The sequence below is a fragment of the Muntiacus reevesi genome, chromosome 5, assembly GCF_963930625.1.
Source record: "Muntiacus reevesi chromosome 5, mMunRee1.1, whole genome shotgun sequence".
In the NCBI taxonomy this organism is placed as follows: Eukaryota; Metazoa; Chordata; class Mammalia; order Artiodactyla; family Cervidae; genus Muntiacus; species Muntiacus reevesi.
Genome location: NC_089253.1, coordinates 68267649 through 68292469, shown reverse-complemented (window position 1 = coordinate 68292469; position 24821 = coordinate 68267649). Strand labels below are relative to the sequence as shown.

Sequence of the window (24821 nt, the reverse complement as noted above, 5' to 3'; positions counted from 1 at the left end):
CGGAAAGATCCCCTGGAGAAGGAAATGGGCAACCTACTCCAGTGTTCTTGCCTGGGAAATCTCATAAACAGAGGACCCTGGTAGGCTACAGTCTTTGGGGTCGCAGATGACTTAACACACATTTGAATAACTACTGCGTACTGTTCACTCATCCCAAGACAAACCTGATTCTCTGCAACCTCATAATCAGGGATAGCCACACAAGCACATGGTGATAAAGAAATGTGCTAAGCAGAAGGTACTGGTGATTGGAAGCCTTGTTCAGACATTGGAGGATTTAAGGCAGGTCATGCCAGGTAGACAGAATAGCTCATCCAGAGGCGTGGGCTGTGAGGCAAGTGTGATGTATGTGAGAAAGGATATGTAGTTCCTTATTACTCCAATATGAAGTGGCAACAGAGGCTGCGTTAGTAAGTGCACCTTGGGGGCCTCTGAGCTCTGGTAATTTGAATTTTGTCATATAAGTAATGAAAAATCAGTGAGGAATTTTTAGCATAATTAGATTTACATTTGATCAAGATCCCTGAACTTGACCACAGTGTCTTGTTTAGTTTTGGCTGACCTTCAGACCATCCTTAAGAGGAAGGTTAGACCATCCTTAAGGCCATCCTTAAGAGGAAGGTGATATGCTTAGTCACTCAGTCGTGTCTGACTCTTTGCGAACACATGGAATTAGCCCACCAGGCTCCTCTGTCCATGGGATTCTCCAGGCAAGCATTCTGGAGTGGGTTGCCATGCCCTTCTCCATGGGATCTTCCCAACCCGGGGATCGAACCCAGGTCTCCTGCATTGCAGGCGGATTCTTTACCATCTGAGCTACCAGGGAAAACCATGGTGATGATAGTAAAGGAATAAAACTATGGGAGCAATTTTAAGAGTTGGAATCAGTGGAAGGTTGGCTGACTGTACTTTGGGGCAGATGAATGAGAAAGAGAACTCTCAGATGATGCCCAGGTTATCAAGAATAGAAAATACAGGCAATGAGCAGACTGGGACAGGATTTTAGAGTTGATGTACATGTATTAATTCAGTAAGCATTCATAAGTCTGTTCTCTAAATACTGTGCTATCAAAGTCATACTAAAAAAAAAGTAGGAAGAGGTATCTTTGGAAATAAGCCATAATGACTCTCAGCTGTTGAAAATGAAAAATGCCTTCTCCTTAAGCTCTTTTTCTGATTTGTTAAGCTCACTAACAGCCACATGATATGAGCACTGCTAGATATCAGTTAGAGGAAATGTAAATAAGAAAGCGTGTTGTTGAAAACAGGGAGAAACATCTCAAAGCAGTACAAGGATCATTAAGGACTAATTGCTGGTCTTAGGGAATTCCGATTTTCTTATATGTTTAAGAAGAGCTTCAGGCAGAGAAGAAAGAGACAGGGATACTGCTTGGAGAAAGAACATAAGAATCAGAGAAGGGATGGAAAGAATTTAGGTGGGGACCTATCCATGGAAAGCCTTGAAATCTACACTTACTCCAGTAAATGTGAGGAAGTAATTCAAGAATTTTGGTAGAAGACTTTCTGTTTTACATAGACATGTACATACATGTACGTATATGTACCTGTGTGTTTTATAAACTTTCTTTAGAATAGTTCTAGATTTACAGAAAGGTTGCAAAGATAGTACAGAAAGTGTGGTCTGTATACCCTGTTCCCATACATCCCACACCCAGTTTCTCCTCTTGTTGGTATCATCCGTTTACTTTGATATTAATGCATTTGTCAGAACTAATGAGCCAGTGTTGACACATTTTCGGAAGTCAGTACTTTATTAGAATTTCTTTGGTTTTTATTTGCTGCCCTTTTTCTGCTCTAGGATCCTGTCCAGGATATTATAATATTAGTCAACCAGTTATGTTTTGAAAAGATGTGCCTGGCTATCTGTAGAATAGATTAGAGGGGATAAATCTGAATTCAGAGAGATTGGAAAACCATTATACAAAAAGGAAAGCATATAGGTTCACACTCCTTTATCTGTAAATCTAAATTCTGAAAACTGTGAAAAACTAATGAATTTGTGACCAGACCTAACTTGACCTGTATTTAATGTGGATATTCCTTCATTTAATTGAAAAATATGTTAGTATATTTGATTACAAAGTGCTATCCCAGATCTGTTAGGCATTTTGGAATGAACCTTTCAAAAGTGTAAAAAGTATGAATTTTGGATAATTTTGCCTCGAGGGTTTCAGAAAAAGAATTTAACCCAAGGTATGTATGATAAGGTCCTTTATAAGTGTTTGTGTTGATGGGGGAAGACAAGAAAGCACTACGCAGTCACAGAGGAAAAAAATATCTATAGTAGCTTGGGCAGCTAAATAGCAGAAAGATAATGTTTCTGAAGTGTATTTAATACTCTAATATCACTATGTATAGAAGAGCATACCTGATTGTAAACAGGAAAATAAGTATGAATGTGATGCTTTTAGAAAGTATTTGTTTTATTAACACCTGTGCAATATAGTTTCATACATTCACTTAATTTGAAGAGTTAAAGAAAAAGGTGCTAAATCAGAGGTCCTTAGAAGAATATGCCACCTAAATTCTTAACCTTTTTGTTCGTATTTATTTTTTAAAAAATCAAACAAAAACTGAAATATTTTATATTCAGAATTTAGAATTTCATTTGTAATTTGAATCCTGAACTCTCAATTGAAATATTGTTAAACAGATTAAGATGATTTTTTTAACTAAGATTACAGAGTTCTTCCTGTTGATGAAAAAACATAATTTAAAAAGTGCTTGGGGTGAATTCCTGATTGGTTAGAATTAAGAATTACAGTAAAAAAGTTTTTTTTAAGAACATCACTCAATATTCTTTAAAGACCAAAGCCCTTATCATCTGACCTTGTCCTTGTGATTTTTTAAACTAACTAGATTCTCATATAAGCATTGCTTCTAGTAAAACTAACAGTGACAGTTTAATTCATGTCAGTGGAATATTTCCTATTGTTTTCATTTATATGTTAAGTTTGACTCTATCATACACTCCAACTCTTTTGAAGTAGAGAACCTGTTATTTTTGTATCCTTTCTCCTTAATAATTGTCAGTATTTGTTTTCTCTTCACAAAGACCTTAGCTTTGATTTAATGGATTGTTGCCCTTGTAAACTTTTTTCCTCCTTGCCAAGCAATAGAGTTGTTGGGAATTCCTAAGTAATGTCTTTCAGGAATATTTGCAAATGTGGTTATGAAAAGTAATTCCATCCCAGGCCCTTGTATTTATTTCATGTACTGAAGAAAGGCTGAGCTTGCTTTTGACTGAGACTTCCCCATTTTATTGAGCAGTGTTGTTCAGGGCTCAAAGCTGAAATGCGTGGAATAAGAAAGGAGCAGTAAGCATTTGATGAAAGCTGATAATAAAATGCATCAATTGTGTCCGCACCTCAGAGCAGTCACATCTGGCTTGCTGTCAGAGTCCCATTAGATTCCCGTGGTTTTATGTGCCAAAAATAATATGCTCTGTAGTTAATGGAACCAGGATGTTTGCAGTTTGATTAAAAAAAATCATCTTATTTTCTTGCAGATCTTTGTCAAGCTTAAGTTCCATCTCTGAGCTGCCATGTCTCTTTAAAATTTGATGACTGAGAGATCAATTGTTCTTTTGATCTGTTTTTTTCTTTTCCCTTATTTTAGTGATTCCAGCAGTCTCAGCAGCACTGATGCTGGTTTGTTTACCAATGATGAGGGAAGACAAGGTACTGAGATGCTATTTTTTTTCTTGCTTTGGGAAAAACGCCTTCATTTTAAAGTTGTGCTTATTACTAGTTATTTCATAAGTTGATGACTTCAATCCATTTACCTCCGTGCACTCCACACACTACTTAGCGGACTGGGATTTAGTTCCTTTCCATTCTATGTCTTCATAACCTAAAGTAATTGATTATCTCCAAAAGCTAGTCTGGGGAGCTAATAATGTTAAGGAAGGATTATCTTCCTTGAGAAAGATTTACATACCTCAGTCTTTTCAATTTTGTCTCTTAGCAAGTTCACAAGACCCTGGTTCTCATTCTCCACCTGATTCCATATGTATTTGATTATGTTTAAGCATTAATAAAAGTGGATTTGCAAGTCATTTTTCATTTTTATTCAGCTGTGACATTTATTCATCCTATCCAGTTTGTAAGTAATTAGACCATTTTCATGAATTCAGTATTGTACACTGTTAAACAGTAGTCTTGCAACTTACATCTTTCCCATCTTTGAAATTTCCTGAAACTTCTCATACTTCAACATGGCATTATTTTGAAACTACCTGCCCTGGTAGAAATTATGAAAACCTTAATAAGGGAACAGGAGACATACATACAAATACAAGTGTTTTCTCCGTTTCTGGAGATCTTTAGAGGAAAGCAGTAACATTTAAGGGAAAAAAACCCCACAAAATTTATTTTTTTAAAGTCTAAATAGTTTAATGATGTTATGAAACAAAGAATAAAATAATAGATGCCCCATAGTCTTCTATCTTAGTCTTTTCCTCCTCTTGGCAATACAGATTAAGTAAATTAAATTATTACTCCTTTCTGCTTACTTGTAAGACATTTGTCCCCAATAAGTAGATATATAACTGTTTTCAAGACCATAGACTTCACAGAAACATGTTAGAACCTTAGGACTGAGAGTAAGCTTTACTACCTTAATGTACACGAATTTTTGTTAAAATACCTATGTCTACTTGAAGTTATATTATAAACATTGGTTTTGGCAATGAAATGAAATGGGAAAACTTTTTAAAAAAGAACTCTGACAAGCCTCTCAATCTTTGAGAAGCATTGAATGGCTTCAAATAATCTGCTAGAATTTATTGTGAGCCTCCTATGTTTCACATTGCTAAGTGTTTTGGGGGGGTTTTTTTTACATTTATTTTAAGTTCTTATTTTATTCTGAAAACAACCCTACGAGTTCCCCTCCCCACTTCTTTTGTTTTTAGACAATGAAACTCAGCCTAATACATTTGAAGTTATTTCCCCAGTGTCACAAAACGGGAATTCTATTTGGTCTCTCTGACTTTAGAATCCAAGTTCTTAATCTCTAGCTATTTCACTTCTTTATTAAGAATAAAGTTGTGCATCACATCAAAAATAAGATAACCCCATTTTTCTATGATAATATTGTCTAATTGGAATTAAGATGTAGGGTAGACAGTTTTAAGTGATCCCCCTTCGTTTGTTATGTTTTTACCTGATCTGTGATCTTTTAGTGTAACTCTCAATGAAAGTACCAATGTATATGTGCTTTGAATTGTGCTTGCTTTTTGAAAAATATTTTTTATGAAATCCTCAGTTGAAATAAACAGGTGACTTTGATTTCCCAAGTGTTTTATATTTTTCATTCCTTTATAATTTGAAATACAGCCATTCCCCATAAAATCATTTTCAGTTAAAGTTTAAGGGCATTTTTTGGTTTATGTTTAAAAACATTTGTAGTAAGAGATTTTGGGAATCAGAAATGTTCTGTAAAGGGAAAAAGTTTACAGCAGTTCTGATGACCCTCTTAGAATCTGAAATTAGTAGCTTTTCTAAGAATCATGAAGAAGACCAGTGAATCTCAGATCTTATTCAAAATGCTGTTTGTTATTTTTAAAACCATCTGCCTTCTCTCTCTTTTTTATTTTTTTGACTGCTTATACATATTTTTATTATTTCTTTAAAAAAAATCACAAAATACTGCCAATTGACACAGAGGGCACATTTTTCATGCTGAATTTCAAATTGATCATTACTCCATGATTACACTCAAAGATGTTCCCAAAAGTCAGACTTTCTATGAATAGTGTTCTGTTTTAAAAATACTTTGCTTGTAGTAGTTCAGTGTAGTTTCTCTGTAAACTCTGTGGTGTTGTCACTTTTCATTTAAAATCAAGTTTTTCACAACTATTTCTTAATGAACTTAATCAGATTAATTTCATTTAGTCACATCTGTTCATGATTGTTTCCCCTTTTGCACTCCATACAAATCATGAAATTAAGCTAATTATATACCATTATCAGCTGCAAAGAACAGGTTCTACAATTTTATACCTTTTAATTCCTGGCAGGAGATTAAGGCTTGTTTTTCCTTAACATGGAAAGAGTAGTAACTTAAATGGATTTTCCTACAATTTTTGCCAAAGAATTAACCAGTGTATTATTGTTTTCACATTTTTAAACTGGTTCTGAAACATAACACTTTGTGTTCTTGTTGATGGAAATTCTTGTTATAATGTTAAAGTAACGTTTAAGTGAAAAGTTTTCTTTATAGATTATATAGATGATTTCCAGATAAAATGCAGGATCCTCAGTTAAATTTGAATTTTAGATAAGTAATTACTTTTCATTATAAGTATGCTCCGTTTTGTATTTGGTCTTTCCCTGTGGCTCAGTGGTAAAAGAATCTGCCTGCCAATCGAAACACAAGAGTTCAATCCCTGGGTCAGTAAAAGCCCCTGGGGGAGGGTCAGGCAACCCACTCCAGCATTCTTGCCTGGAGAATCCCATGGACAGAGGAGCCTGGAGAGCTACAGTCCGTGGAGTCACAAAGAGTCGGACACAACTGAGTGACTGAGCACATTTTGTATTTGGACATATATTAAAAATTTTATGCAACCACTATACATTTATAGTAAAAATGAGTCATTTATCTGAACTTCTGGTTTAATTACCATCTCTTATTTTTTAAATCTGAATCTGACAGCTCTGTTTTTTGGGATGATGAAACTGAATCTTTGGGGGTTTCTTGTATTTGCACAGGTGATGATGAGCAGAGCGATTGGTTCTACGAGAAGGAATCAGGGGGAGCGTGTGGCATCACCGGAGTCATTCCATGGTGGGAAAAGGAAGATCCTACTGATCTAGACAAAAACTTACCCGATCCTGTCTTTGAAAGTATCCTAACGGGTTCTTTCCCCCTTATGTCACATCCGGGAAGAAGAGGTCAGTAGCACTGCCCGACTGGTGGAGAAGAGGGGATCTGTAGTCAGTTAGGAATAGTCATGACAGAGGAGATGCTAAATAGAAGTGAAAGACGAGACACAAGATGCTGGGAAGAAACGCGGTGACCAGTAATTCAGCTCCCGTACTTCTCCGCTTTTGTTAGGAAGGTTGACTTGCTTTCTTGATGGGCCCATGGTAAAAATTTTGAAATGATAGATAAATTGGGAGGAAAGAGAAACTCTGGATAATACTCTGACACTTAAGTAATTGATTGTCATGTGCTGGCTGCCTTAGAACCCTACTAGGCATTGCTTTGGATCTTTTAAGTGTGAATTTCACCTTTTCCTCACTACTGTTCAATGTATTTCACCCTCCAACTGACTCTGATTTCTGAATTGATAGGATGTTATTCTCCAGTGATCATAGACTCTGCTTCAACTGAGAACTTTGATTTTCCAGGTTTCCAAGCCAGACTGAGTCGCCTCCATGGAATGCCTTCCAAGAATATTAAAAAATCGGGAGGGACCCCACCTTCAATGGTAGGCATGCTTTCTTGTTTATTTGTCATGTTTGGAAATGTATCCATTTCTGTGGAATAAAAAGCCACATCCTCATCCTTTATTCATATTCTAATGTTATACTTAAAAATAATCCATTTTTTTGTAGGCTACAAACTGGACCAGTGAGATTCCCCTATAAACCAAATCTTCTAATGCTAATAAATTAGTTACGTTTTGAACATCTGGGGAATGACTTTCGAGGGAACCTGGCTCCTGTCCTCTTGCCCTGGAGGAATATCACTGAAGTGAGAGCCTCTTTGATGAAAGGATGGGGCTGTTTTTGCTGGAGGACTGGTATTCTTCCTTTAGTCAGAAGTGAACCTGATGGGCGAGGCTTTTAGGGATCTAGGTTGGCCCAGGGTGGGTAGAAACTACTGTAAATTTATATATTTTTCTCTTTTATGATTTTTTTTACATTGAAACCATATATGTATCACTTGCTTTGCCAAATTGCTCACAAAAGCTAGAGAATTAAAACTTTCCAGATTTCACATCAGTATTCCTTAATGTTTATATTGTGACTGGATAAAAACTCATTTTTACATATCTGACTGTTGTAATTTAAAAACATGATGCATTGACGTTTATGGTTCATTTTTAGAGAAATCGTACATAGCCAACATTATTTAAAATATTTGCATTTTACTCAGGGTATTTTAATAAGGGCTAAGATGAGTCATAGGTAAGGTTGATAATCTACTAGAGTTTGTATTTTGTTCAAGTTTGCTTTCTACTTGGATAATCTGCTCTGTATTGCAAACCCATTGTATTTTATAGTATAGTTTTTATTGTACTTGGAAAAATTCATCTTTAGTTTTAACCTAGTCACGGTGATACCTAGTCTGTTCTAGTGGAATCATTTACTCTTACCTTTTAAACTATCTTCTCTGTCTGATACCTGAAACCAGTTAAAATGATCATTTTGGCTTAGACCATGTTGAAATGGTATTGGTATTGCAAAATACTGATATTGCAAAAAATACTGTATGACTGAATCATATTGTCATGTTTAAAAGTGAGACCTGCTTACACATCCTTAGAATGGAAAATGTGTGTGTCAAAGATGCTTGCTGCTCATTTTTACCAAGCAGAAGGGAAAATGTAACATTTCTATTGATGGTATAGACACTATACTACATTCAGACCATTTGAGTTCTTCAAAATGGTTATATTGCAATGATTACTATTTTTATTATTTCCAATAATTGATGAAAATTGTGATTCAATACATGTATTTTTATATTATTGTATAGATTCATTGTTAATTCAGCATTTAATGGCTAATTTAAATATGATCATTGGAAAAGAAACTTGAAGTTGACATTTTCTTTCCCTAAAGTTGTTACAGTCTGAAAGATTCCAGCAAATGTATCAAGCAGGAATGTGTGACATCTTTTAGATGACTTGTCTAAACCGGAGAGATTAAAAGTGATAAAGTGTGACTTTGAGTCTCTTTACCTTTGCATATTTAAAGCAATATTTTAAAGGTACAATAATGTGGTATTTGGTCATTGTAAGTAAGCGTTTTTGTGCTGTGTCCTTTGGAGTGAAACTTCGTGATTTTTTTTTTTTTTTCTGAATTACACAAATGCTTTTATTTTATTTTGTATAATGACTGTCTTTTAGATCTGAATAAGTCACTTTAAAAAAACCTTGGCCTATGAACTTTGCCTTACCAATCATGAATCTAGATGAATGCTCTCTAGTTCTTGGTTCATTTTTACCTATTTTTATATTTGGTTCACTGCTTGCTTGAGCATAGCTGGGATTTGTAGCCCATTTTCTAGGCTTATTGCAATCTCACTGTGGTATTTTATAGAAGCTATTACAACTGATAGGCTAGCTTCATGGTATTGATGATACATGACTTAACCATAGTAAAAGCTGCCTTTCCTCTCAATTGTAAAAAGGTGATTAAGTTTCACTTGATGGAGATATACTATATACGTGTGTTTATCATGAAACTAGTGCATTAGGCCATAAACTGTTTTCCTGGTCCATGTTTTTTGTATTCAAAATTTTACTGAAGACAATGAGCTCCTTCCAGTTTTCTTTCTTTCAATTCTGAATTGTCCTTGTTTGGATTTTTAAGTACTGTAATCATTTTTTTTTTTTTCAATAAAGTATCTGACTTGGGCAAGAAAGGTAAGAGTTCCAATTTGTGCTGATATTTCTAAATTCCTATGCTAAACTTTCTTTTGTTGTTGTTGCTTGTACTGTCCATATTATGTGTAATGATCTAGTGTTGAAAATCATAACCTTACAAAACAGTCATCTTTAAACAGTGGCCATAATATCCGGTAGTAAGAAGTGAAATTTGATAGCCTAGACTTTCACTTGGAAAGCCAGATTGCCTTACAGAGAAATGAGTTTCCTGAGCAAAGTTAGACACATGTAGCTGCAAACCCATTAAATGGAATGGCAGCAAGGAGTTTCTTAAACAGATGGCTGATGACTACACAAATATAATGTTCTTTGAGAGAAATGACAGAAGGAGAATCTCCTGCTGAAATATTAATGTAAACATTTTTGGAGAAAAACTTCCAATCAGATTCTCTTATTCACCATAGTAATGTTCTATACACTTCCCTGAATTAGTGAAGGCTGAACCACTGCTCCTCAGGTAAACCGCAGGGTTGGGTTCCTGTGCACTTAGGTCATGACATCATGCAGTCGACACATAACCTTGTGTGTATGTTTGTGTTTTAAAGCACCTTACTTGATATGTATTGTTGATCTGTTAACATTGAACTCATGACCAACAGCCTTATAAGTCATGCCCGAGCAAAGCTTATCTAATTTGTGTATTTTCTCCATAAGGCACATGACCGCCTTCTTGTGCTTGGAAACAGTAGACAGCACTGCAGCGGTATGTTTGGGGACCACTTAAGATAGGGGATCACCAAAAAAAGCACAAAAAGGTTTGGAAAATGTGCGACTAAGTAAACCGCAAAGAGGACACTTGTTGACAGTATTAGAGCTGAAACGAGAAAGCAGATCGTTGCCTCACTTGACCTCGGTGGGGAATGCACTTGTGCCTCAGATGATTCACATTTTTTCCACTGCTTTACTCATGCCTGTGAATGACCATGAAAGCACTGTGTAAGCGTTGACTTAGGGGTTACAAATAAATTTTAGTGAATATGCACATTTGCCTATGTAGGACCTATAATTAATTAGGAGTGAGGATCGACTCTAGCTGGTTTTGTAGAAGAGCAGAGTGGTACTGCCTAATATAAAGTTTACAGACTTTGAAGTCAGATGTTGGTAAATTCCCACCCGGGTTCTTCTCTTCGCTTGTAATTACAATTTGAACCTCATTTCCTCTTTCTGTTAAAGAGAAACAATGATTGCTTTGCAGAAGTGTTATCAGGATTAAATGAGATTATGTTCCCATAATGGGCCCAGCACCATCTCTGTTACAGAGTGTTTATGAAATAAATGGTCATCACACTTATTAGATATATGAAGCATAGAAGCTCATGATGTAGAGAACATTTGTATCATGGGTCCAAGTACAGAATTTTAGACTTTAAAACTTACCTGTTCATATTTTATATATAATATCCCTTCATATTTAATATTTAAAATGCTTTAGATTACAGCCTTTTTATGTTTCTTTTATACCTGATTCATATTTGAGCCAGTCTTTGTCTTTAATGTGGTCTGTGCAGAATGATTTTGAATGAATTTTAGATTGACAGACACTGCATTAAATCTTAAAACTCAACTGCAAACTAAAAAGCTTGTCTTAAGCTTCTTTTCTCCATTCCCCTCTTCCTCCTACCACAATTATTAAGCTATTAATATTTATTTGTAGAAAGACCAATACTGGTCAGGAGATTTTGGTCCAGAGTTATCTGATTCTTAAAAGTAATTTTGTCCATGTGCATGAAGGGAGAATCCAGACAAAGTCCTGAGAATTTAATGCTGAGAGGAATTAACTGTTGCTGTCTTCTGTTCGAATAGGGCACTAATTTATTGGATCCTAGCTCTCCAGCCTCTTATATCCACCTCTTTTAGGAGAATTAAGCAAATAATAATTAATTCCAAGGAATACCCTGTGGCTGTTATCCAAGAGATTCAGCTTGAATCTCTTGTATTTTCAGAATTTGTGCATCAAGTATAATTCAGATAATAGTCTTGAGAATAATGATCCATCCCAGAATCAGTTTTGGGATACCACTGTACTTGCAAAGTAAATCTGATTAACCTGAGTTAAGCATAGCATTTAAGTTAGATAGCATGTGCTATCTCTAAGCATCGTAATTAATCAGTGTGTTATGCAGGTGAGAGATCTCTATCTTCTTTTTTTGAAAAGGGATGCTCTTTCTACAATGTTACATTTATCTAAATTAGCATTCAAATTGAGTAATCTGTTGAAAGATCAGAAAATAAATGGCTCCATTTAAAATATAGTTCCTGAAATCCAACATAAATATTACATAAACAATTGTACATAAGGATTCTATCTTAAGATTTTACAATTATTTCAGTCCATTTTTTGTATGGTTGTAAGGAAAAAAAGTGTGATGGTGGTGGTGGTTATTCTGTCAAATGAATCTGATTTTACTGACTTTTTATTTAATATACATTTATCAAGTTTAAATATTTGAAAAAATGTGAACATCAGTCCTTTATCTAAATTGTCATGCTATACAAGTAAGCATACTGTTTGTAATCAACAATGTAGTAGCTTATATCTGTTCAGACACTTGAGTCAATTCATTCTGTAAGAGAAAAATAATATTATATTTTTTCTTCATTTATAAAGTCATAGACGACAGGATTTCATAAGTGGCATATTGATAATGTTACTGTAATGATTTACTTTATATGTTTTACTAAACTGTTGTTTTATTGTTTCTTAGGCTACTAGAGTAGGAATATTTAGTCTGATTTATAGGCTTTTATAACGGGAGGGCCATTTTAAATGGACTTGGTTTAAATAAGGGAACTACATAAAATTTTCTTTTAGCCTAGTCTGAAATTTTATGATGGAAACAGACCTAAAATGATATTTAAAAACATTCCCAGCATTTGTCCTCAACTGTAATTTGACCATGTGCTAGTTATCTATTTTTTTCAATGGAGTTTGATAACTAAATGCTTAATTATAACCTATGAATTCATACTCATTTGTATCCTTAAAGAATTTTTGGATACCTTGCAGAATATAGAAAGGATATATATTTAGAATTTTTATATTTTAAATATAAATTATATCATGTGTATTCTAATCTATCACTATGTATGATAATAATTTAGTTTTTATCTGATCTTGAAAATTTCACACTAGAAACTGATTTTTTTTCTTAGAATTTCTTTTGAGATAAAGTAGCTTTTGTATCATAGAAAAGTGACTGCTTAATAGATGTGTAACAAATATTTCTTTTACAGAAGACTTTTTAACAGTGTCTCTTGTTTGAATTAAAATTCTCTATTTTGATGTGATTATTCACAACTTTTTATTTCATGTCATGTAAATTTAGTATCCATAATTAGTATTTGAAAATATAAATTTAACAATTTTTATTCTTTTCCATTAAAATAGTATTCATATTAGTATTGATATTTACTTTTGTTAATTACACTTTACTGGTGTGTATATATATATATATACATAAATTCAAATAATACAGATATATAGTAATGCATTCATTCATCCAACAAATATTTGAATGCTTATTCTGTTCTCCATATTTAATCTTAAAATTCCTTTAGAAAAAATTGCATGAGCATATGTTTAGTCTTGGTATTTTGCTGTTATCAAATGTGACCACTTGATACATTTTTCCCCATATATTTGAAGTCCTTATGCTTCCTTCTCCAACAACTTATTACTAGAATTGCCTTGACTTCGTATATTGTTTTTTTGGTTTGTGATGCCTCAGAAGCCTGGAACTTGGCAAAGCAAATGTTAGCAGTGAATGCAAGCACTTAGGATGATGCTTACTATATGCCAGACATTTTTCCACATTCTATTTATTTATTTTAATTCATTTAATTCTAAGAAAATCCCTATAATAGGTTAATGTTTATGATTTACACATTTAACTTTTCCATTAGTAAGCCAGTTTATTCTTTTGTCATGTTACTAATAAATAAAAAAAGATTATCTTCATAAAAAAATCTTCCTTTCTAACAAAATCCTGTTGGAAGTGTGAGTTAGTTTGAAATCCTTGCCGTATTCTGTGTTGTCTTGAATAGTGAGCACAATCAAGGTGTGTGCCATAATAAAAGTAATAATTGAGATGTTTTACTGCTTCCAGCAGACTAATCACCATGGACCCACATGCTCTGTTCTGACCCTTCTCTGTGTTTCTCTGGTAGTTTATGATACATTCTCCTTGATCTTTTGCATCATCCATTTCAGGTCTACTTTCTTGCTCTTTGTTTCAGGTGGTTTTCCCTACCTGCCTTCCAAGGTTCCTCAGTATCTCTCCAGCCATAAACAGTGTGCCTAGCAGCTCTCACATTTCTTCTTCAGTTCAACTGTGATAATATCCTTTCTGTTTCTCTTATTCCTTTCCTCCCTCTAATGGAGCTTGGCAAAATTCCGGGTAGACTTCACACAGGAGGAATGTCTGCAAGTATGAGTTGGATCTCACTCATTGGGGATGGAATTGGCAGACAGAGAAGTGTGAATGGGCAAGGCGTAAGTTTGAAACAGCATGGAATATTCAGGAAATTGAATCCAGAGTTGCTAAAGTACAAGATACACTTGTGTTGAGTATGTCATAGACAGGATTTGGTTAGCGAGGTAGACAGGAGTTAGATCATTTCAGACTCTGTGTTCCATGGGAATGCGTGTGAACTGATATAATCTCTGAGGCGTTAAGGTAATCCATTTTGTCCTGTTGCATGGGCAGTGGTGTAGCGTGTACACTGTCTGATTACAGGTTAAGACTGTATTCGGAATCTAAAGCTGTCTGCCTGTTTTCCCGGTAGGTGGGATCCACAGTAGACCAAACCCTTTATTTTACCAGACTTCATATTCTAATTGACCTTTGGATAGTATCCATTCATTCAACAAACATTTATGGAGCCTCTACTATATGCAAGATACTTATCTAAGCCTTGGGTTTACACTGGTGAACAAAGCAGACAAGATTCCCTGAAGCTTATATTTTAGTAAGTAAAAATAAGCTTGATTGTGGAGGAGGATGAGTAAGTAAAAATGACTGTGAAGAAAAAGATCCCCTGAAGGAGCAAATGGCAACCCGCTCCAGTATTCTTGCCCGGGAAATCCTAGCAACCGAGGAGCCTGGTGGGCCACAGTCCATGGAGTTCCAAAGAGCTGGACATGACTTAGTGACTGAACAAAAGCAATGTAATAGTGAACCACAGGATGTGCAGGTGATTAGAGAGAATATGATCGCAGGCTGAAGTAAATGTTCAGTTCAGTTCAGTTCAGTCACTCAGTCGTGTCCGACTCTTTGCGACCCCTTGGACTGCAGCACGCCAGGCTTCCCTGTCCATCACCAACTCCTGGAGCTTGCTCAAACTCATGTCCATTGAGTGAGTGTGCAGCCTTGATCAATTAGTGCCTTTCTTCTCATTGCTTTTATTGACAATGTGGAAAAAGAAACAGGGGATTCTCACACTTGTTCATTCAGTAAGTTTGGTTATGTCCTAGACATCTCTCCTGATTCCAGACCAGATTGACCACTGGTTTTAAATGTCACTGGAGGTGGGCCTGCAAGTAGCAACAGGATACTTTTATTTATAAAGTACAGTCTTAATACTGATGCTTTCAAATGTTTGTTTTGTTTTTTTACTTAAAAAAATTTTGCAAGTGTCAAATATTTATATAGCATTCTGGTTTTCCTGTTTAGAGTAAATCATAATGTTTGGAAATGTAATATTTTAATATTATATCATTCTGCTTTTATGGCTACTTGAATATTGTGCAGGGCAACCAGTCTTTTTATTGTATTTCTAAAGATCATGAAATGCCATTCTTTCTTCTTTTCATTTTCTTTGCTTTTGTGCTTGCATACAGATTCAGTTCCACATCATTCACGTTTATTAGTAAAGAAATGGCTTATCTTAAGATTTTTTTTTTTTTAGGAAATTATCTTGGACTTTTTAATGATTCTTCTTAAAAGTATTGGGTTAAAAACATTTGAGGTTTTTTAAAAATACTTTTTTTAAGATGTTACTTAACATTTAAAGTTTTTTCTTCTCTTTTGTATTCTAAAAAACCTTTGCAATATGTTGTAAAATGTTCTTTTTAGAAATTAAAACTGATGATTGGTAACTATTGGACTCCATAAATGAAGATTGAGGACCCATTTCCTTGTTGCTCTTTTTTTTTTTTTTGTAGTGTACAGCATGATTTTTATTGAGAAAAATCTTGAACTAAGATATGTGCATAGGTAATATAAATGTACAGTTTACGGAATAACCAAAAAACAAACCTTATTCTCAACACCTATCTTCAGAAACAGAACTTTCTAATTCCTCCGTGCATCTCAAACTTCTAATATTAAAGATTTCCACTTGCATATGTATTCCTAAACAATATGTCAGCTTTTCCTGTTTTAGTTCTTTATGTAAGTTGTACCACATTGATTGCCCTTTTGTGAGATATATATTTTTATTGAAGAATAGTTGATTTACAGTATTAGTTTCATGTGTATAAGAAAGCAATTCAATCATATATGTACGTTTTTAAAGGTTATTTTCCATTATAGGTTATTACAAGATACTTAATGTAGTTTCCTGTGCTATATAGTAAATCCTTGTTTCTTATCTATTTTATGTATGGTAGTTTGTATCTGTTAATTCTGTACTCTCAATTTATCTCCACCACCTCCCTTTTCCCTTTAGTAAACCATAAATTTGTTTTCTGTGTGTTTTTATATAGAGATTCGTTTGCATTATTTTTTACATTCCATCCCTTGTTGCTCTTTAAAATTGTGACATTGCCAGAGTTTCCAATTTTTTTCTTGCTTTCCTTTTTTTTTTGAATCAAATCAGGGAAACAGAAATGCTGCAAACACTTCACTTTCTTCAAAGCTTCTACTCTGGTTTTCTGCCTTTTATGTTGCTGATAGAATTATTTTGATGGTCTATAAAACTCAGTTTTCTAATTTGCCTTCAGATATGTCAGGTATCTAATAGCAGAAAAGTTCAAAATCAATGATGGGTAGAACACTTCCAAATAATATTTAACAAGTGCTTTCTATATTGAAGTCACCTGCAAATCCTCCAACTGAAGGTCAATTTGAACAACTGAGAATTCACTAAGAAGTCTTAGAAATAAAAGGGGTCCGTATGCTATAGTTAGCCAATGATAACCAGATATTTTTTACATGTCATCCAGTCTCGTTTGGATTCTGACAAACAAGAGATACATGCCAACAAGTATATATGCTTTAAATCAATAAAACTTGTAAAATTTTTGTTGTTGTTAAATCACAAGTGTCCAAAACATTTACCAGTACCTTAATAGAGGAATAACCTAAAAGTTTAATGATGTCTTTGTGTACCAAGAAGTGATGACTTATGCCACTCACAGTAGAGCATCTTCCTTTTAGAACTTCATATTTAAACCTGATCTTTGTTTATAACAGTTCACCATCATAGTAATATTCAATGGCGTGTACTTGGCCTTTTTGTTTGAAGTCTTTCAGATTTGTATAGATATTGAAGTATGTAGTATAGATTTTACACTGTATAAATCCCTGGGTTGGAAAGATCCCCTGGAGGAGGGCATGGCAACCCACTCCAGTATTCTTGCCTGGAGAATCCCATGGACAGAGGGGCCTGGCGGGCTACAGTCCGTGGCGTTGCAAAGGGTCACACACAACCCGGTAACTAAGCCCAGCACACAGCAGCAGTCTAGAAATGTTTCTTTTAAACCTACATAATCCCCAAAATAAAATTATTACTTAGATTTTATGTCATCCCTTTTAATTTATATGTATCTTTGATAGATTCCTCTAACTTTTTGATCCCCAAGAATGTTTTAAAGAAGTATTTCATTTATTGGATGAAAAAGTAAGTGCATGTTACCTCTGACTCAGAAACTTGATGTCTTGCTTAATTGTGTTTTCAGCCATTGACTTCTTGGTTTAGTTCTATGCACATGTAGTGAAGGCATGTGGTATCTTCACTGTGGGAAATAAGATATGTCTTGGTCACCTAGTAGCTTGTTGTTTGGTTAGTGAAAATTAATTGGGACAGGGAGAGAGAGAAAGGAGAGACCTATTTGCTAAGGGACGCACTGATCCTGTTATTTTTCATTCTTCAATTGCACTGACCCTAAGTTGTTTTTCATTGTTCAGTTAATATTTTAGTTTTATGTGTTATCTTTGTTTTCCTCCACTCTTTCCACATCTAGACATGTCTGTGTCTCACTCCTTTCCTTATCTATATTTTTAGCCCTTTCTTCCCAGTTTTCATCTCTCAGTGCCCTATTGTAGTTACTCATAACCTTACATTTTGATAGTACCTTAGTCTCCTTGCTGGTCTTTCTTCCAGTTTTCCTCCCTCTAATCCGTATGACATGTGACTCCATGTAAACATTTTTAAAACATGGTTATACCCTAGCCAAAAAAATAGTTTTTACACCCTTTATCATCAAAGTCAGGTTTGTTCCTTCTGACTTTCCCTGCTCACCTGTGACCTATAGATAACACTTCACTCTCTTCCAGATGGTACGAGATCATAGCATCCCTACCTCTCCCTCAGCCTGCCCTCACTCAGCCATGTTCATTCTTTCTATACTTTTGCTCACAATAGTGCACCCATCTTCTTACTGTTAGATTCATGTTCTGCAAGGAATAGTTCAGGCTCGATACCTTTTCTTCAAAACCTTCTCCAACTCATCACACTTCAAAGATCACTCCATCTTCTGAAACGCCATTCTTTCATTCATTCATGGGTGACCTTCCTATTTTACACTGTTACTCATCTTCATGGGGCTTCCCTGGCGACTCACTGGTAAAGAATCTGCCTGCCAATGTAGGAGATGCAGGAGACACAGATTGTATTCTTGCCTGGAAAATTCCATGGCTACAGTTCGTGAGGTTGAGGTAGGGCATGATTTTGCAACTAAATAACTCATCTATGTTTGCATTATATCCCCAAGCACATAGCACCCCAGTGACAGGAGTCCAGCTCCTAGCCCAATAGTATGTGCTTAATAATATTTTAAATGTTGATAAGGATCTAATGGGTATTACCTTATACTTTTTAGGGACTTTTCCACCACTACAACCTTTTGTCCAATTGCTAGTACAACCTTAAGTGACATCTTTTCCTACCAATGTTGGTATCTAAGTTCCTCGTTTTTTTTTGTTGTTGTTGTTGTTTTTTAATATTGGCCATACTGCACAGCTTTTGAGATCTTAGTTCCCAGACTGGGGATTGAATTCAGGCCTTTGGCAGTGAAAGCACCATGCCCTAACCACTGGACCTCCAGGGAACTCCTTCTTCACTGTTATTCATTTGTCCTTTTATGTATTTCGTGATGTGATGCAGGTAAGATTCCATCCGAGAGGGCTGCTTGGCTGCCCCGTGTTCAGATGCTCACCTTTTGGTTGGGGGATCCTTAAGTGTTGTTATCTGTAGTGATTTCCTTTTCATGGGCTATACTCAGTCATTCAGTCATATCTGATTCTTTCCAGCCCTTTGGACTGTAGCCCACCAAGCTTCTCTGTCCCTGGGATTCTCCAAGCAAGAATACTGGGGTGGGTTGCCATTTCCTTCTCCAGGCATTCCTCCTGACACAGGGTTCAAACCTGTGTCTCTTGCCTATCCTGCATTGCAGGCAGATTCTTTACCACTGCACCACCTGTGAAGCACAATAATCTCCTGATAAGTAATCTCCTATCTCAAGCAGGGTAAGGATGTCGGGGGCTGGGGAATGGGGTGGTCTCATGTTTGACTCTACTCACCAGCATTCTGATTGCAAAGCAGAGGGCAGGGCACTCTGTCTGCAGACTTTCACTGAATTCTCTTAATTCTATTAAAGATCTGTCAGAAGGAAATGGCAACCCACTCCAGTGTTCTTGCCTGGAGCATCCCAGGGACAGAGGAGCCTGGTGGACTGCTGTCTATGGGGTCGCACACGGCCGAACACGACTGAAGCGACTTAGCAGCAGCAGTGGCCCTTTCTAGTTTTACATCGTCTTACGATATATTTTGTGCTTCAACTGGGATATAGGGAAGGGGTGATAATGTTCTGCGACTGATAGGCCAAGGATTGGGACCAAGAATCAACTTTAAAAAATAGGCTTTTGAGCAGTTCCCTATTTAAGAGGTATCTGGAGCCTCCAGTTTCTGGAACTTTGTGGAACCTGTTGCTTCAGTCCATTTACTTTTTATTGCCACCCTCCCCCTACCCCATTGCTGGAGAGTGTTACGTAGCCAGCCACACGTTTGTTGTTTTCTTCTTCTGTGATTTTGTGAACATAGATTGCCTGGTGGTATCTTCTTTCCTGTTTCCTTTGTCCTTGTGAAGTTACACTTTTTTATTCCTTACTGTCGTTTTAGTGGGGCTTTGAGAGGGAGCCGAAATGTATGATTAATGGGTGGGTTACGTTTATTGGTAATTGCTACCTAGCATTTTCTTCTGACTTTTTTTTTTTTAAGTCATAGATTCACAGGTTTTAAGAGACAAATATGACAAGAAGTGCTCTATATCCAATTCTTCCCATACCCATCTATACAAATACAGCATCAGTTAATCTGCACCATGGTTTTTAAACTTTAAAGAAAGTCTAACAGACTATAAATTATACCTATTTTTATTCTTTTGTTTGGCTGCATAATGTTTCATTTTAGTATATTATTAGATAATTCTGCTTTTACTTTATGTAACTAATATGAAAGGACAGAGATATTTGATTACTGTTAATTATATTAGCTAGCATTTATTGAGTTTTTATTTGCCAGGTGGTATTCTAATCTATGTATGTTAATTTTTTTAATGTTCACAAAAAAGCCTATTGAGATAAATATTACTCTCCTCTCCACCTTATAAGCCAAGAACAGGGGCAGATGGCTTAAATGACTTATTCAGGGTCACTGCTTGTAATTGTTAGTATCAGAATTTAAACTCTAGCCCTGTGACCCACTCCCCAAAGACTTAGCTATCAAGCTATATCTCTTCCCCTTCAAGGGTAAAAATATTTCTAATTAATTTTTAATTTGTAAAAAATTGACAGGCCTAATGGCCCACTGAAATACTACACCTTAGTTATATATAGTTTGGTCAATCTAGTGAATATATTGGGTACATAATTATTCTGTGTTTGGTTGATCAAGTTAAATCTACTGAATTGGATATATGTTGTATTTTTCAGTGTAATAATTTTCATCATGTAGCTATGCTGTCCATGTCCCTTATCAACTCTTCTGTTTTTTTCTCACAAGTGTTTCTCTCTCCTTTCCTTTGGTACCTGTTGATTTAACTTACTAGGTCCTTGCTGACATTTACGTCTTTTCTTTCTCATCATCAGTTAGGTTCTTCATATCCAAAAAGGTGAGTGACAGCAATAAATATTTAAATAGAATGGAATATTTTGTAAAGAGCATCTTTACAAACTCCAGCATCCTGTGATTTAAGTATTACTGTAATTTCATTTTGTGGACTCAAGTGATTTTCAAAGAATTAACTTCATCATAAAGGATCAGATCCAGGTCTTCTGAACTCTGATCTTCTTACACATGAAAATTATCAGAAGTCACACTCTTTGTATTTTTAGCTGGATTTATAGTGATTTAGCTTTTTTTGAATGTTAACTTTTGGTACCATGAGACCTGACCCTTAAATTTCTTGTCAGCTTGAAAAGGTGATCTATTTCAAAATTTGATTGGGCTTCCCTGGTGGCTCAGCTGGTACAAAATCTGTCTGCAATACAGGAAACTTGGGTTCAATCCCTGGGTTGGGGAGATCCCCTGGGGAAGGGAACAGCTATCCACTCCAGTATTCTGGCCTGTATAGAATTCTGTACGGTCCATGACATCCATGGGCTATACAGTCCATGGGATCGCAAAGAGTCAGACGCAGCTGAGAAACTCACTCACTCACTCACTTATTTTGGGGAAAGATTTGTGTTTTTATTGTTAATTCTTAAGTTGTTGCAAATTACGTTGAAGGAAATAATTCATGCAATGAATTTGGCATTAGCTTTCTACAACTTTCCCCTAATCCTCCTTCCTCAGTTAGGATCTTAAAGTACTAGTACAGGTCTCATACAGTCTTTGGAATTGTCTGTTTTATAGAACAAACCAGTTAATCTGACTCCTTGATTGAACATCTTGTTTCTTCAGTAAGTTGCTTCATATATATTACAATTTCTTCAGCAAATTGTACATATATGTTACTAACACATTTTAAACACATAATTATATATCTTGGTCATATGATTGTTCTTGAAATGCCTTTACTTTCCATTGTAATGTTACTTAGAGGTGCTAGCTGTCTAGCTGACTGGATGAATTTTCCTTCCTCCTGTTTTTCTCACTGTGTAATTCCAAGCTTCACAGTCTGGCACTGTGAAACCAAGGGCAAGGCAGACACTTTATATATGAAAAAAGGGCCTTAACAAACACATACATACATACACACACATTTTCTTTTTAGATTATATTATTTCTGGTAGGTGGTTCTTGATTTCATTTAGATACCTTGAGGACATACACTTATTTTCATAACAGTCATCATAAACTTAAAAGTGAATTAAGATATGAATATGCATGAAGAAATTAGATGTTCTAACCATGAATATATTGCATCAGTGTGTCTAGAGTGAATTACAGACTTTACTCATTTCTGGACCATTTGTTTTATATATAGATTAAATATAGATAATTACTCATTTGACAGGTTACTTTATTACTTTGATGTATCTCAGAGTACCACGTGCAGTTATAGTGTGATTATTGTAATGATTTGGATTCACTAATAACCAAGTGAACATTTCATTAAATTAAAATTTTAAAAGTGGAATTTGATTTTGTTTAAAGTCAGTTTTACTTCCAGTAGTTACTTTGATTTCATAGCAGAGTTATACTTTTTAATTGAAATTTTTAATTCTTTTTAAGTTCACATGGTAAATGTAAAAGTGTTTTGCTACTATTCTAAATTATAGTTAGAAACTTCTGTAGGTTAATCATTTCATTTTCATCTTGTGCCTCACTTGTATGAGAAAAAGACTGAATTCAGTTTAATTTGTTGGGGACAAATGTGTACCAGATAATGTACTAAACTTAAAATTTATTTTTACATTTATAGAGCACTTAGCCAAATACCTAGCACTCTAGATGTTTAATAATTGTTTTCCTGTATCACTCTAATACTTTGTCTCTCAATAGTCTGTGGTTTAGATGTGTATTAAATGGTTAAACTGCTTAGAAATAATTTGCACACACATTAAGATTCATTACCCGAGGGAGTAAAATTAAAACATTCTAATCAAGTATCATGTTTTAAGCCATATTTTTTTTTGTTTGTTTTACTTTATTTTGTTTTTTTGTTAGGGGACTCGTGTTGCTAGTTCAAAGTGATCTTTATCTGCTCTTTTTGGTTCACACAGTTCTTTAGAAAAGCAGATCTATTCTGGCTATGTAATGCATTTTATTTAATTTTATAGTTTTTATGGTATCATATATTAGAGATTGCCAAAAATATAGAAAAATTTTAGAGAACATTTTTGGATTTGATGGATTACCACTCTTGAAAGGGAAACAAAACACTAAATATTTCTAATCCCGCATTATTTACCGCATGGGTGGTTAAATGCTACTTTAAGCCTCATAAAATTAAAAGGGAGAAACCTGCCAACTGTAGCAGGAATTGGATTTAGGAAGAGTGGTACAGAGCCAAAATATTGCTACAGAATTAAATGTCAAAAATCTTCTTTAATAGTAGATATATAGTTCACAGTGCCTGGTTATGATTAATACATTTAATCTAAATCACTGAAAGTTGCACTCTCCTTTTCCATAAAATACAATAGGACACAAATCAGTTTTACTGTAGATGGATAACAATTGGAAAATAATGCATCTTCCCGCCCAATAAATTGTCAGTTATACCTTTTAACTAAAATCAATTCATCTTTCCAAAATTTATTGCAATTTCTAATAATAAATCTCCTCAAATGTTTATTCATTTGGTTTTTGATACATTTGTGCCACTTTTGCTATGGTCTAATGTTTTCTCTTTTGATTCATTGTAAATTAGAAAATCTATTTTGAGTCAGTTTTCTAGTTAAGAAGTTAAAATCTATAACCTAGCACCTTTTTCACTCTCCACTGTACATTTTAATACCCTTGAACTTGAACTGAAATGCAATCCAGTAATTCTTTTCAGAAAGAGATTAAAAGACTTTTCAGTCTTAACTTCTTGAGGAAGGGCCAGATTCATAAAAGAAGCACTTTGGCGATTATTAGATGATTGTTGTCATAGATCCATTTTTTGAATCAAAATGTGGGGAGAAAGACAGAGTAGCAGCGTGATTCCATGTAAGTATCTGGTACAAAGAAGATGGAATACTCGTTTGGATTAGGGTCATATTGGGAGCCTCCTTTTATTTTCCATTCATAGCAGTAACCCAAAAGGGAACACAGCAGTCAGCTATATTCTGTGTGTCTGACACAGAGGTCTTCCCTTCATTAATCTCCAGATTTATTTTTTGAATCTCTATGTATACATTTTCAGATTGCTCTTTTTTAATGTATCCTAAGTGTGAAATCAGATTGGTTTTTCACATGGTATTTTAGAATGTAGTTGTTCTTGTCTTTTAATTTAGTTCATGATGCATGAGCATTTCCCGTTCTTTATACTCCTCATATTATCATTAGACTTAAAGTAGATGTTCAGATACTAGATGGTGAACACTGATTTTGTCATTTTAATTGTGTACCTCTCTTTGTTTATTTCACAGTGAAGTCAGATTGGTATCCCCCCCCCCCCTTTTTTCTCCCACCTGTACCTTTACTGTGCTATTACATAAAATTTAAAAAGGAAAATGAGAATCAGTTTTCCTTCCCACAAATCTACCAAAATGTGCTTGCAGTCAGCATGTTCTGAGGCTTGGTGTTAAGTTGACACTTTTTATATCAGTTAAAATTCTAGAATATATTTTTGAAGGTGATACTATTAGGAATGAAAGTTACATTAATTTGAATCAAACCTGTAACTCACTGGCAAATTTGTATCATCACTAATGTATAAGATGTCATATGATTAATTTAGCAGGTAAAATGTAATTTGTATAGCTAGAATAGCTGAAATAGCTTTCATTAATTGAGCTAACTGGTAAAGAAAACAGATGCTTTCTAAGGCAAAGATCAGACATGAATTACAGGTTTTCTTCATCTAAAA

The 24821-nt window shown here is 34.9% G+C and overlaps 1 protein-coding gene across 4 annotated transcripts in view; it reads left to right on the top strand.

The window, feature by feature from the left end:
- GPATCH2 (G-patch domain containing 2) overlaps positions 1–24821 on the top strand; it is a 195245-nt gene that overhangs the window by 16547 nt on the left and 153877 nt on the right. For 3 of the 4 annotated variants that reach the window (XM_065938338.1, XM_065938339.1, XM_065938336.1), the window contains exons 3-5: positions 3640–3701; positions 6732–6914; positions 7374–7453. In XM_065938338.1, coding sequence (XP_065794410.1) covers positions 3640–3701; positions 6732–6914; positions 7374–7453 — 325 coding nt within the window. Of the gene's footprint in view, positions 1–3639; positions 3702–6731; positions 6915–7373; positions 7454–7580; positions 9607–24821 lie in introns of those variants that run through there. The other variant, XM_065938340.1, reaches the window with a different exon arrangement.